The sequence below is a fragment of the Rhopalosiphum padi genome, chromosome 4, assembly GCF_020882245.1.
Source record: "Rhopalosiphum padi isolate XX-2018 chromosome 4, ASM2088224v1, whole genome shotgun sequence".
Classification (NCBI taxonomy): Eukaryota; Metazoa; Arthropoda; class Insecta; order Hemiptera; family Aphididae; genus Rhopalosiphum; species Rhopalosiphum padi.
In genome coordinates this window covers 43,517,731-43,533,579 of record NC_083600.1, presented here as the reverse complement: position 1 = coordinate 43,533,579, position 15,849 = coordinate 43,517,731, and the positions used below count along the sequence as shown (strand labels likewise).

The 15,849-nt window shown below is 25.2% G+C and overlaps 1 protein-coding gene across 1 annotated transcript in view; it reads right to left on the bottom strand.

The window, feature by feature from the left end:
• The window catches only part of LOC132930905 (calbindin-32), a 63,493-nt gene that overhangs the window by 30,051 nt on the left and 17,593 nt on the right, over nt 1-15,849 (bottom strand). The window contains exons 3-6 of the mRNA XM_060997014.1: nt 6,335-6,420; nt 2,475-2,564; nt 2,282-2,368; nt 2,114-2,170 (exon numbers count right to left, since the gene is read on the bottom strand). Coding sequence (XP_060852997.1) covers nt 2,114-2,170; nt 2,282-2,368; nt 2,475-2,564; nt 6,335-6,420 — 320 coding nt within the window. The remainder of the gene's footprint in view (nt 1-2,113; nt 2,171-2,281; nt 2,369-2,474; nt 2,565-6,334; nt 6,421-15,849) is intronic.

The window sequence follows — 15,849 nt, the reverse complement described above, 5'->3', positions numbered from 1 at the left end:
AAGTATCTCTTCTTAATATTAAGACGTGGTAGATTTGTTTTTTTTTTTTTTATAAATAGTGAATCTCTATTTATGTATTATCTTTATATTCACTTAATTTTTTGAAACTTTTCAAGAATTTAAACCAATATAAGTGAGTTAAAACTTTCAGAAAATCTCGTTTTCTTAAGCTGAAATTTATTATTACATTTAGATTTCAAAAGGTATAACTACATATCATTTCCCCACGCGAATTCAAGAGATTATCTATTCCGTTCTCATGGTTTTTATATCACGTTCAGTATTTTTTTTCAGTCGACTTTATAGCTAAATAGAAACAAATAAAAATCGAGCCAACCACCGTTTTTTTTATCCAATTTGGGAACTGTAATTTATTACCTACTGAATGCAATTAGAGCGAATTTAGCTCAGTAATTATTATCTGAGGTTCACGTTGTTATAATACACAAGTAGATATATGTGGTTGGTTTAAAAGGACTATATGCGCAGCAGATGAAATTTATGGGGCACGTACGATCGGATTTTGTATCCTTTGTTACATTACCACGGTAATCACTTTCGATATACCTTTTAACTTGGAAAAAATTAAAAACTATCCCTCCAGAATGATTTTGCATAACTGTTACCCAGCGACTGATTATAATGACTTAAAATGATTATTTCGTAGATTTTGCGAGACATTTACACAGAACTTAATGGAATTTGTACCTCATAATATTCGAGTTTCATCCATTTGTTCTCGTGCCAGTTATATAACTTTCGTAGGTAGCTATACATATAAATAGGTAGGAGGTATCTATAATAATTATAATTAAAATACCACGTGGGAATAATGTCGGATTTACTTGGAGTTCTGTTATTTTAGTTACATATTTTAACCCCATCATAATATGCATCAAATAACATTCCACGCATAACAATATAAAATCTAGTTTTGGCGAGATATACGCATATATAGATAAGTATACTTTAGGACACAGGACGTACAACATTATCTCAAAATCGCAAAAAACTATTATTTTCACAATATAAACGGACTTCCCATATCTAAGCTTCAATGAAAATATATGTTTATTTATTAATCTAGTAATTATTGTGCCCTTATAGATATTAAATATTAAAAAAAAAGAAAAATAAACATAAAATATAAACATATTTGTATTTATATTCAATTTGCCGTGTTTATTCGATATTTTAACCATGAAATAAAATATACTTTAATAATTAAAATTAAAATTATTATTATTTTTCTATTTCAGTTCTACAAACCCATAAATGTATATAAGACTGCAGTCGCCAAAGGAATAATAACTATCTCGACTAGAGCTTGAAGGTTTATTTTAATTAAAAGTTCATAAATGTTAATAATAATTAAACAAATAGGTACATCTTAATTTTGTCACGAAAGATAAAATTTGTATTTATAATTACTTAATAATTTTAATAAAAAAAACTATATACAGTTGAGTCGCGATAACTTGAAATTGAAGGAAGATAAAAATTCGCTTTAAAATATGTATTATTCGGGGTATCTAACTCAAATTTATATTAATTTATATTTCTAGGGGAATAAAAAAAAAATCGAATTGTCAAGGTTTTCGAGTTATCGTGACTCGACTGTACCTACTATTTATTGCATTAATAATTTTAGATATAATTTATATAGAGTAAATTACTGTGCTTCTTTACCTCTATATTTTTCATTAATAAGTAAAAAAATTAAGAACTTTATTTGAAAATAATTAGATAAGGGTTAGCATACTTATCTTCTTATAAAATAATAAATTATCTTTGCATGTTATATTGTCACTAATTTGTGGTAGATGGATATGAAAAACGAAGACTTTAATAATGCTAACAATTAGATATATAATATTATATATCAAATAAATTTAGTTGCAAATTGTTAACGATGATCGTATAGTTTTAATAAATCTTCATATTTCATAATATTATCTTGTAAAAAACTATTAGTATCGTATGAGTAGCACTTACAATAGAAATTATCGATTGTAATTTAATTTAAATATCAATAAACCATTATGATATACAAATATATGATTATCTGTAGTATTTGTAAATTATATATACATATATATATATAGTTATTTACCTTTAGCTCGTCAGCTTCAATATATCCACTGCCATCAGTGTCGTATTCTCTCCAAATCTAGAACAGGTACGAATTAATGATAAATATTTGATTAACATATACGGATGTAGTACTACTTGAGAACTTATATTTTAATTATTTAAACATATAGAAATGTATAACTTATACCTTCATGAACTCGACACTGGAGTCTAATGGATTATCGAATCTGAATAGAAGTAGAAAGTTCTCTTCCATGGGCAAAAGTTGAGCAAGCTGTAAAATATAATGACGATTAATCACCCACACTAGGAAAAGGATAGGCGTAGGATAATGGTGTTCGCCAAAATAACGATTTCGCCTATCAACAACAATTCATTACTTCACGGATGTCAATTTTCCCGTCTTGATTATCGTCGTAGGCCTCCATGAAACATTGCTTGAGCTCCACCAACATGGCATCCGAAACCGCCTATAATTGTTAAATTAAAAATAAATATTGAATAAACACGTTTGTGACGACATGTTATTGGTATTTATTTTAATTTTAATATATTATTTAAACTTAATGATATATTCAAAAGAGAATTATTTATTTATTCATTATTTATATTTATAGATTGTACATAAAAAATAATATAGAGTAAAAAAAAAATCTTTAAATTTAAACAACACGTTTAAATATTGGATCTCTTAAAAAGAACACTTTCAAGCTTCTAGTTATAATAATTTAGTAAGTATATAGTAAATAAATATTTTTTCAAGTGATTGAAAATATAAACATACCTTTAATTATATTTAAAATATTAGGTACAAGAAAGTAATATAAGTTAAGTACTCGTTATATTTTTTTGACATTGTATTTTTTTATTATTATTATTTAAACTTACTCAAACAAAAGTATATGTTTTAAAAATTGAAACTTTTATAAGACATTTTTATTTTTTTAACATTAATATTTTATAAGTTATAAATATATATATAATATGTAATTTTGTACCTACCGAAAATAAATACACGTTAATTGATTTAAATATTTTTAAAACGTTATCGTTAAAATTTGTTCGTAATATAGTTTAAATCAAATTGTTTTTAAATTATGATTATAATGTTAAATAAATAATATTAAATACGTACTATGCGTACGTTATATAACTATAAAACTAGAGTAAATAAAAAAACAAGTTTTTTCGCTTATTAATAGTTATGAGTATAAAATGCTAAAACTAATTAGATAATTTAAATGTAATAAGTATGTTGCTTAATATAATAACTCAATTACATTTTGACAGTTGAAATTTGCTTTCAACATTAATTTTATAAGAATAAGTCTTACATAAGGTGAAAATACACGTATAATATAATATACTCAAGAGTAAGTACCTATGTTTTTGTTTTATATAATATGTACGATATATATATATATATTTATATGTTTTTACATGAAAATAAATTGTAAGATAGTTATTTATTAAATTATTTCTAAAATTGTATAATAAATATTTTGAATTGTAATCGATCATTCATTTATTATATATACACTAAATATATATAATTATTTAGTATCATATTTTTAACGTATTTGGCATTATTATTGATTGCTCTGCTATAAGATTGAGTATTATACAAGAAAGTTATAGACTTTGCAGTTTAATATTTTTGATAATGTATTTTTAGTTTTCCATTGAAAATATTGTTTTGTAAACTGAAGCCGTACATCAAAATACAAATGAAATATTCAGACCATTTGAATTTAATCGAGCATGATCGCGGGTTAACTGTCGGTGGTTGCTTGATAAATCCGTACTAAGGCAGATTTTATAATGTTTATACGCGCGAGAATATAGTTAAGTCGGATAGGATAATATATCTGTATAGTACATAATATTTTATAAGTACTTAAAAAAGTTTATATGCAATGTAGCAGTGGTATTAACTATTAAGTGACTTTGTAACATTTATTCAGCCGCCTGCCGTAGATCAAAAATTAATCTTCAAGTCACTATCTATATTAATACTTTATTTATTAATATGTTATATCCTATCAGAGTGAGTGTAATCACACACAACAGTTAATTCGTTTTTTTATAAAATCTTATACTTTAAGAAATATATGCATATACGTATAATGCTCAAAAATGAATAGCAAAATTATTATAAACGTGTAGAACTTAAAAAAAATATGTAAGAACGGTTATATATTATAAGTATATAAATAATTATCATTTTAACGAAGCCGAGTTTAAATAAAAACCCTATTGGCTGTCCGAAAATCACCGACTTGCATTAAAACGAAACTTGATGATGAATCATTGTCGACACGCGGTCATAGCAGCCATCGATCTCTTTCACCGCAGTATTTTTATTTTTAATTTTATCTTCCGACGTAAAGTCATTTTCCGCTATCCCATACATAACTTAATGGTATTGAGGATCGTAGTATTGTTGCGTGTTACTATGAAAAAGGTGGGTAAGCTTAAAAATAAACGAAATCGTTTTGTGTCCTACCCTGTACGACCCGTCTTATGGTATAGTAAAACGGTCTGTCACGGGCCAAAATTAATTTTTAACACTTTACACGGGCAATTTCAAAAGCGTTCAAAGCACGAACAATACGGATGGATGAAAAAAGGAAACGAAAATGACCTTTTGAACGGTGTATGGATGTTCCGGTTGAGAGGCGAACAATGGGTCAATATGAACATAGTGCGCGTAGGACGATAGTTGCGACGGTAGTTTTCTATACCCTTTAAATTTTAAAACACCAGGTACAAGGTACATAGAAATAATATAATGTATACATTATTATTTTTTTTAATTTGTTCAACAGATTTAGGTTACAACCACGTGGTAATTACACTATGTACTCGTATCTATTATACGATACACGATGAATTTAAGGTGGTAACTATTAATGAAAATATTTTAGTAGTCTTCCATTTAAAGTATTGATATTTTACGTATATTAGATCAGTTTAAAAATAAAAATTTAAATGTATTAATGTGAATAAAATATGCGGTAATATACATATTTTCATAATTCCGAGTTTAAAAGTGATGACTAATGAAAAACAAAAAAAATAATTTTTACTTGGTTTGTTTTCAAGTGCCCATAAAGAAAACTTTAAGCCTATAATTTTAAATGCATTTCAATTAAAACTTAAATAAAAGATGACGTTTATTTATTATAATATTCAAAACTGAAATATTTTTAAATGAAACAAGCATAGGGTATATGAATATACGATGACAATGACATGTTCTTTCTTTACCATAAATTAATAATTATGGTAAACGGTAAAATAGTCCGGGAAAAAACATCGGTGAAAAAATTATTTAAAATACCTATATATTTCATTATTTAATATTATAAATTACTTACAAAATTTTCTGTTTTTCAGTCATTATTGTCGTTAATTAATGTTAAAATCTTCTTACAATTAAGTATTTTTTTTTTTATTTGTTAATATGTATTATAACATATAACTACAAAACATTATCATGGCAAAATAAATATCATTACAAAATTGCATTGTGACATAATGCATGGTATCGACGAAAGCAATTATTAATCCATTAAATCAACTATTGTATTGTAGAAACCATTAATTTATAAACAAAGACTTTCCACCAATAATTAACACTTAGTTTCGATTTGCCTTTTATAATTTATCAATGTTCTTTTTTGATTTCAAACTTTTTTCCAGAATTTTTTTCTAATATCATAATTATTTGCAGTAATTATTGATGTAAGCCATCAACCGTCAAGTTTTTCCACTGGTCACGAGAATAATGATATTGGGCATTAAAAATCATGATGATACTCAAACATATTTGATATCATTCTTATGGTTTTATACATAAGAATATTACCATTCACAAACAAATTATTTCTTTCGTTTCTGCAGTTGCGAACAACATTTAGTTAGCCGTGCCTGTGCGTTTTACTGTATTTATTTATTTATTTTTCTTACATTTTCACTTTACGGTGTCATTTTTGTATTTCGCTCGTTTCAAACACGGACTTATTATTTATCGGTGGACCAACAATAATAGAAAAAACTGTTAAAGTAATTCCAATTTTCTCGCCAGTATTGGTCTTTCTTGAATTTTATTAATGTTTTATTTTTTTTTTATATATACATATATATATTTAAAAGAAAGAGTGCTTAAATGACACAAGGCTGCTATATAAACCTACATATAGTAGCGATAGTATATATATACGTGTGTAGAATTTACCTCTGGGCTGACGTCCGCGGTATTAGCGCTGGAGACAAATTCTCTCAGAAAGCCGTCCAGCTCGGTTCCTTCGATGTATCCATTACCTGTGGGAAAAATAAAATAAAAATATAAAACACACGATAAAAATACAGCGAGAAGCAAAAAAAAACTTTCACGAAACTCACTGTTCTATACGACACTTATATCGATGGTAGATGTACGTACGCGCGCGTGTGTGTGTTTGTGTGTGTGTGTGTTGATTCGGTATGAGAATACGGTATATAGTTTATAGTCTCTATCAATATACACAAATTCTCTAGGGATGGTATACTGTTTCGAAGTCAGTTTAAATAGACTCGATAATTTATTATGGTTACCGATGGCCTTCTACCTATATTATACGTGTCAGTTACGAAGGATTTAACTGCGAGGACGAACGCAAACACTGGCATTTGTGTTTCATCCGTCAATGATTGCACATTGTATAATTTAATGCGTTTCCGTTATACACCGAAAATACCGATAACAATGCATTAATATTGCGTTAAAAGCCGATGTTGATATCTAATATTTCTTATAATTTAATTCTTAACCGATCGGCAGCAACGTTATAGGTACACAACGTACGTTAAAATATAAATGATTTTAATTGTCCGACTATTGATTCAATAGATTCGTTTACTGACAACAAACGCCCTTTTAAATAGCTTAATGACAACACGTCAAATCAACATGCATATGACGCAGGCACACCACACATTAATTGCCGGAGGGTTACCTTTGAAATCGATTGAATAAGCTTAATATAGATAATATTAAATGCTTAGAATACAATATGATTGACGAAAAAATAAACGATAGATCAAATGGCCGTGTTTTGCTTTTACTGAAATATATTATAATATAAAGTAGGAACGTATATTACATTTAATTCGGACGTAAATAAATAGAATAAATAAATTCTACGTTTTTACAACGAACGTCCGCAACAAATACTAATAGATATTTTCTCCTGGTTATTGATCGAAATTATAAAATAAACATTTACGTATTGGACAGTTGGAAGTAAATATTAACATTATATTAATGGAAAAAGCCCAGAACTAACTGAATGGAAGTGAAATATTCGTTTTATACGACACGATATCATAATACGGTCGATATAAATCAACGTATTTTGCAATTGCAGATGTTTTAAATTCTATTATTTGATTAGTTTTAATTTAAACATATTTCAAATTTCAATTCATATAATACGCGTACAGGGTTAATTTTCACATCATTATTTTCTATAGACGAGAAAACAGAGTAGTCAGCTCTGTTTATTATTTTTCCTCGTTAATAGTGAAAAATTGATTATTAATAATTATTATTCTGAACAAATACACCGTTGTATGAATTTAAAAATATTGCAGCATAACCATTCACTTGAAAAATAATATGAAATATGAGCCAACTATGAATTCTACACACGCCTACTGGGCAGTTATTCGTTTTAAAAATTTGTTTATTATGATAATATTATAGTAAATTTACAAACGTACTAATTACAGAAACAATTATATTTTTTAACTGTTTAGTTTATCGGTATGTATTCACTAAATAATAACTGTTACTTATATGCAGTCATAGGGATTCACTAGGGACATATATTATATTAATCTCTACTTCGATTTTTTTTTTATGACAGTTACTTTCGACACGAACATTATTAAATATTTTTGTTTGATGTACATCTATTAGGACTTTTCCCGCCCTCTATAACATTTTTTTCGAATGACTGCCTTTGGTTAAATTATTTTGTACGAATCTGTTTTATAAATGTACGCGATGGCGTGCAGCGAGTTTCTGATTAAAACGGTTGCGCACAAAATGAGTAAAACATAATAATATTGAAATAGCAAAAAAAAAAATAAAAATAAAAATTTCAAAGTTAACTTAATAGGTACATGATATAATATAAAATACGGTAAGACCACAGCCGTTCACCGTACATAATATTTTATTATATGATGAAAAATAGCTCATAACATTTATTTTTTATCATCGCATGATGTTACGCGTAAAAATTGCATCCATAAAGCATAATCGAGTAAAACCGCCATGTAGTAAAATTGTATTACACGGCCAAATAGAAAAAAAAAAGTTCACCTCGAGTAGAAAAATCCGACATGGAAATTAATTCCATCGGTGGCGAGCAAACATACGTGTTGAATAAAGTAAGTGGGTGGATACATAGTGCATATGGTACGCGTGTTATGTAATATTATTATACGCAGCTGTAACTGTGCGAATGGTGTTATGAATAAATGAGTTTTTAGTGTTAGTTGTAATGTAGAGTGCATTAAGGAAATAAGGACATTGCCATGTTTAAAATGTATAGCACTTTCTCGTTTAACGGATCAATAATCAAATGGTCATACTACGATCTACACCTGCAGAATATTATAATGGCTAGTTATGAATAAAAGTAAAAATTGAAACATGTATCTAAAGTACAACGGTACAACAAACATCGAAACATAACGATTCGCAACGATAAAACTATATTTTGGAGTGATGAAAATAATATTAACACGTAAATTGCGTACAACGGATTAGTATATTGACACAAATTTAATTTGTTCGAAATAATAAATTGTTTCGTTATAAAATTATATAAAATTATTGTAATAAAATATGTTTTTTTTTTTATTATATAAACATCATAAATAAAAAAAACAAATATACATATGTGCGTATAATAAATATGCGAATAAATGAAATAATTTCAAAAACATTCTCGTTGAATTCAGACCCGTTTTTTTTCAAATTAAAATCAACAGTATGTTTTTTAATAATACAAAATGGTTAAACTAAGGCTTGGCTTATTAAAAAAATAATATTAGAACATTTTTCGTATGTACAACACGTTAGTTTATTGAAATAATATATATTGTTTTTTTAATTTTAATTTCAATGAACAATCAATAACACAGTTAGGTATGTATTTTGTAAGATACAAATTCGGTGAAAAAACCTTACTCGTGTGTTTCACGATATTTACGATGATTCATGAATATCTGTATATTTTGATTATATGAAAATTAAGTAGGAACCTTTTAGTTTTTATTTTGAATATTGAAACTCTGTGCAAGGAAACCTCTGATCATGTGATCATGTTTTTTAATAATTATTTAGGAGTGTCACGCCATAGTTAGTAAAGCCAGGTGCTATGTTTTATGTTTTGTAATAATTTATATGCCTAAATAGGTACGGGTAATTTTTTTTCTATTTCAATATTAGCTGGAAATAACACAGGCTTATGCGAATCGACTATTAATCGTTGCGTATGTTAGTTTAGGTTGGGTCATTGATATAAATCAATGTATAATCAATATTTGTACATGAATGGTATAATATTATAATATGTACCTGTCATTCAATTACGATTGTATAGCGTAGAACTATACAATGATTTATTTATGTATAAATGGTCGATTACATTATATATTGCCTATTTATAATGTTCGTTTGAGTTTAAATAGCACCTTTTATTTAAAAATATTTGCATTCATTTGCATAATATAGTTTAGTTCAATAATCTAAAAAATTGAATTTATAAATGATAAACATGCAAAAAATGATTGAAATATTACTGTAATGTTTTATTTTAACCCAAAATACAAGTCTGTATAATGTATCCAATATTTATATATATTGTAAAATTATTACAACAACTTAAATGAAACAAAGAATTATAATAAATTATGAATCCCTAAAAAATGTCGATAAAAAAGTTAATAAGTTTTAGTTTTAATTTATATTGTATAATTATAAAATATATTATTTATTTTCGGATTTATTAATTAAATATTTATTTTAATTTTTTAATTTTTATATTTTTAAACATATTTTGTAATTTTATTTTTTTTAAATTTCAGTCGCGTTCTTTAATGGATTATAACATTTGTTTTAAAGTTACGATTCATAATAATTTATTTAACATATAACTATTAAAATTATTATTGATTATTTAATGAACTATATATTATGTAAGATACTTGTTTTTATTAATAATTTAACATTCAATTTTTCATTTTCAAAGAATTATATCATTAATTTTTTATCCTGATGAAAATATTCGTATAGTTAATTTGTATCATATTATAGTAACTTACACTATTAGGCGGTTCGAGTTTAATTTCAAATATTACAATTAATGATAATGATAATTACAAAGGAAATAGTATTAATATGGCATACTTATAATTTGAAACATTAATAAAGTACCACAATCACATGGATTTTATTTGATATCGCCACCGTGTTTTCGAGATTGGCCGATTTGATAAATGTGACTGTATAAGCTTCAGAACGAGCGTTGATGAATTTGTTCAAATCTCCGGTGGTTAACGTTAATTTGATTGTCTCGAAAAATTTGACATACGATTAAGGTGTATTTATCATAATATTAATGTTACATAATACTGCATACCTATATAATACTGTTGAAGGTGGACAAGTTGATAAAAATAGTTAAATCGAGTTAGTTAAGTCACAATATTATACTAAACGAAATATCTAAATATCTGAACATTTTAAGTTATAATATAGAAAAAAATATTAGCTCAAGCAAATTTGGGTTTTTAGATTTATAGTGGTTGCGGAACTTTAAATATATTGAATAAAAACTTAACATTTTATTTTGTAAAAAATACATTTTTTGCTCTCTCTTTTTGTATGTATAAAGGTAGAAGTTTTATGTTAGCTGTAATGGTTTAGAAAATTACACGTTTGTGTCAACTGAATTCCCTATTATCAAAGAATATATATTTGGTTTTTTGTACCCGTTTATTGTATACAGTGTGATTAAACAAAAATTCGTAATTAATTAATTTATTTCTACAACAATTATAGATATTATGTACCTATAAACATAATTTTAATTTAACTTATTATTTTTTAAATTAATAGAAAAAATCTAAGTGTTGTTATCATAGATTAATTTATTAGTTAAGTTATTAATTTGATTAGAAAATTAACGAATTAGTAAATCTAAAAGTTTGAATGATAATTAACTTTCTAAGCTGTCTTTAACTTTTTAATTAGTTAATATCCACCTTTGCATATTGCATATGTACGCATACATGTATATATTTACGTTTGGCGGATGTGAATGCGACACAGGATGATGGCCGTGGATGAGCGGGATCTTGTTTAGGCATCAGGAAACTAGGATGTGCGAAAGAACGACGCCTCTGATTCTCCATCTAGTTAATATCACATCAAATTTCCTGTGCCGATCGAAGGAGGAAATAGATTGTGTTTTTTATGCGTACATAGTTTATTTTAGTAGTTTAGTATATTGTATAATATACTATATACGCATAGATGCATGGTTATTGTGCTCACGTCACGACGAGAATACAATAAATAAAATATATACGTTCTATATTATACAATTTTAGCTATTATAATATATAAGAAATAGGTAGCCTATGTTTAGGTTCAAAACGGTTTGGTTTGAATTCGGTTTCTAAAAAAAAAATATTATCATTTTATTAATTTCACTGTTTAATTATTATATCCGTAACAGGTACATTTTCTTTTTCGTAATTTTTATTTTAATCCATCATCTCTGGAGAAAATATGATTTCATTTACACATATATTATTATTTTCCACCTAAGTGAATTGTGACGTAACTAACATTGAACACATTTTCGACGTCTTAATTTTATACTCTCGTTATTTTTCACAAAACAATCTATTGTGAACTTTAAACTTGTATGCTTGTGCTTGTGTGTGTGCGCGTGAAAGTGTATGTAGCTAAACTTTGGACAAGTTACTAATGGGTTCTTTTCTTTCAGCAACACATTTTCCTATTAAATGCAGAAGTACTGACAGCTAAAGCACCACATTAGGACATTAAATCATAGATTAGTTATATATTTAAGATTAATTAGTTTTAAATTGGTTATTTTTTTATATTGGATTTATTAAAATCATTTACATCTATCTGAAAATATGGATCCTATATCACAGAAATATTTATAATTATTTAATTTAAAAGTGTTACAAATGTGTGATATTCTCATCATGTTTTGCATGCGATGCGTATTGTATATTTATTTTATTTGCTTACTCATTGTTGTATTATTGTACTTATAATAAATTGTCTCGTTTTAAATAGAAAAGAAAACTGTTCAACTTCAATGCATTGTGTTTTTCCTCGTAGTAATTTGAGAACATTATTTATATCTCAAAAAATTGTTATAATATAATATAAATGTAAATATTTCATTATGTTGACAATATGTTTTTTACGCGGGATAACTTATTTCGTTTATAAAATACCTATTACATTATAAAAATATGGATATTTAATGACCCGGGTAGTTTGCTTTTTAACAACTGATGAACAATGGTGCTACAGTTATTTATTTAAATAAACATTATACGGTAGTTCACTAACATTAGTTGTAATATTTTATTTGGGATTAGGTTTTTATTACACGGTCGATTTTTATTAAAACCACAATACAGTTATAATTAAGAATAATAATATATTATACGATACATAAAGATAATTTTTCTATACGCAGTGTACGATTTTATATAAAAATTACATTCTATAAATGTCAACAAAAAAAATATTCGATTGATCAAAATTATTGAAAATGTAATACACGATCCTACATCAGTTGTTCTTAAACCTGTATAAAACCATGTTAGATAATATCACTAGCTATATAAAAAAAACATATCATGAAATATATTTAGTGATATAGTCTGACAGAATGTTTCCGCTCAGAATCGTTTTTGTATGCAATGATATATTTTTGACACGTTATGTAAATCAGACCGGTAACCACTTGTCTACCTTTTTGTACTTTGTTATACAAAATTTCACATTTGTTGACGATATCATATATAACTTTACTCGTATAAATCGAAATGAATTATTAGATAAATTAATATAAGGCTAATTAATATTTTTAATTATAAAATATTTTCTTATTTTATAAGATTTAAAAATCGGTAATGAAAGTGATTTGTATTTCTAATATTATAAGTCATTATACATGTATTGTTTAGTCACGTACACACGAAATAGTTATTGTACGACCAGAGCATTATATTGAATTTAATAGCCGACATAAAATAATAAATTAAAGCTATTGTGCAGCTATTTAGTTTTATTTTGAAGAGTGCGATAACATTCCAGCCAAAATAATTTTATTGTCAAGTATAAATCTTTTAACTTTTAATACGTTCGTAAATTTGGCTCGTAGTATAAGTTATAAAATAAAATATATATATTTTTTTTAATTATAAAATATGTATTTTGCAAAACTTAAACTGAAGTTTAATTCATATAGTATATTGTCATAGTGATTTCAATATTTAAATTTTCAACAACGTGATATACACTGAGGAAAATATTTACACATAAAAAAAAATGATGATTTACAATTAATAAATAATAAATTATTAATCAACAATCGGTTTAAATTGTATTGATTTTGAAATCATGAAACACGCTTATACAAAAAGAAACTTATATGATCAATAATAATATTGCTATAATCTACAGCCAATAGCAATATATTTTTGATAACTCATTATATCATATTATTATTACTTCAAATATATGAGAAATAACATAAGATAATATGTTATTATTTACGCAATTTATTTATTGAAGTTTATATTTAAGTCTTATAAATCAGTTGTCAACATTTTTAACAGAAAATATTGGATACTAATAGACAATTTAAGTGTGTCTAAGAAACCATAGCTGTCAAATATTTCTTAACTTCAGTTAAACGTATAATAACAACTGAAGGGACAAAATATTATTTCGGAATGTGTGGTTAGACGGCGTCTTGGTTAGGCATTTTCGCTACACGCAAGAGTAGATTATCTCTTTCGACAAGACGTAATCAAGTAATAATAATAATAACCAGACATTGATGTAATTCTTCATAAGAAAAATAAATAAATAATTATGAAAAAACGAAGTCTGGTTCATAAGGAAATATTATAATTGTAATTGTAATTTTTTTTCACCATTCCAACTTTTTTTCCAAGCTTTATATTTATGTTTTATTTGGCGTTTTTTTTTTGCTCAACAGAAATATCTCCAGAGTGCTATCAGAGTTCTATTATTAACACTAAAGTTTTATAATTTTCTTTTATGTATCCTTTATAAAATGTAATAATAATTATTTTTTTTTCTTTTATAAAAATGACTAAATACTTTCTTAGGAAATATGATTCTTAATATATTATAATTGATATATTATGTACATTACAACATTTTGTTTTATATAAATAGCCTGTTTTTGTTGTAGAGTTTGTACTTTCTTTTGAATATTAATCTGGTAAAATAAGTTTTTAAATTTAATTTAATAAATGTGTAAGTTTAATTAAGCTGACAAAAAAGTATTTTATTTTATTATAAAAGTGTATAAGCTTACTAAAAAAATAGAAGCTAAATATTTTAGATATTATATTATATTTAAACAATTAAAATCCATTAAAACAATAAGAAATATTTTTAAATTATACTTTTAATTTAACATTTTAATGTTATATCATAAAACAGATTTAAAATGTTAATATTAAATATATTGTTTAACCATATTATATTGATATCATACATTTTAGTGTTGATTATTATGTATATAATTTTGGTTATACAATTTAACAATAATTTTAAAGAAATATGTACATTTTGTGTGAATGTACGTAGGAAATTATTTTCAATAAATTACAATTAAGAAAAAAAATATTAATATATATAATTTAATCGTTAGTGCATTTTCTAGTTTTAAGCGTTTCTAAATTTAGTATTTATAATAATAATAATAATAAATCATATAAATATACAAGAATATTTATTGTATGAATAATAAAAAAAAATGTATTTATCTGTAATACATAGTAGATAAAAAAGTATTAAAAAATGAATAATAATGCGAAATCTGAACAAAACATTTTTTCTTAAACTAATTGCAATCTTAATTAACCCAATCTAGTTAAATACTTAAAAATATAGCATCTCATTAAAAGTACCTAACAAGTCTTGATATATATATATAAGATTTATGAAATGTTTTTGTCTTTAGGTTTTGACTGTCAAGTATGCATATTATTTTCCACCATTAAACATAAAATTGACTTATGAAACTATAATATCTGGTAACGAAAATTATTGTTAAAATAAATGTTACATCATTAAATATTTCTACTGTTAAAATTACATTTATAATTATTTTTTAATACAATATACTATAGCATAAAGCTTGACTATTCAATATTTATACATTGTTTGTTAGATAAGGTTTATTATTATTGTTATATTATACGCATTTTATAATATTCACAAATAATTTGAAAATGTTGATATATTAAAAAAAATATTGGTAGCGAGTATATATAGCAAGGTTTTACACATTAAAATATTTTGGATGACTGTGCACTATTATTATGTTCCATAAATTATATGATACTTGTATGGAATTTATTTGTGTCTAAAACTAGTGA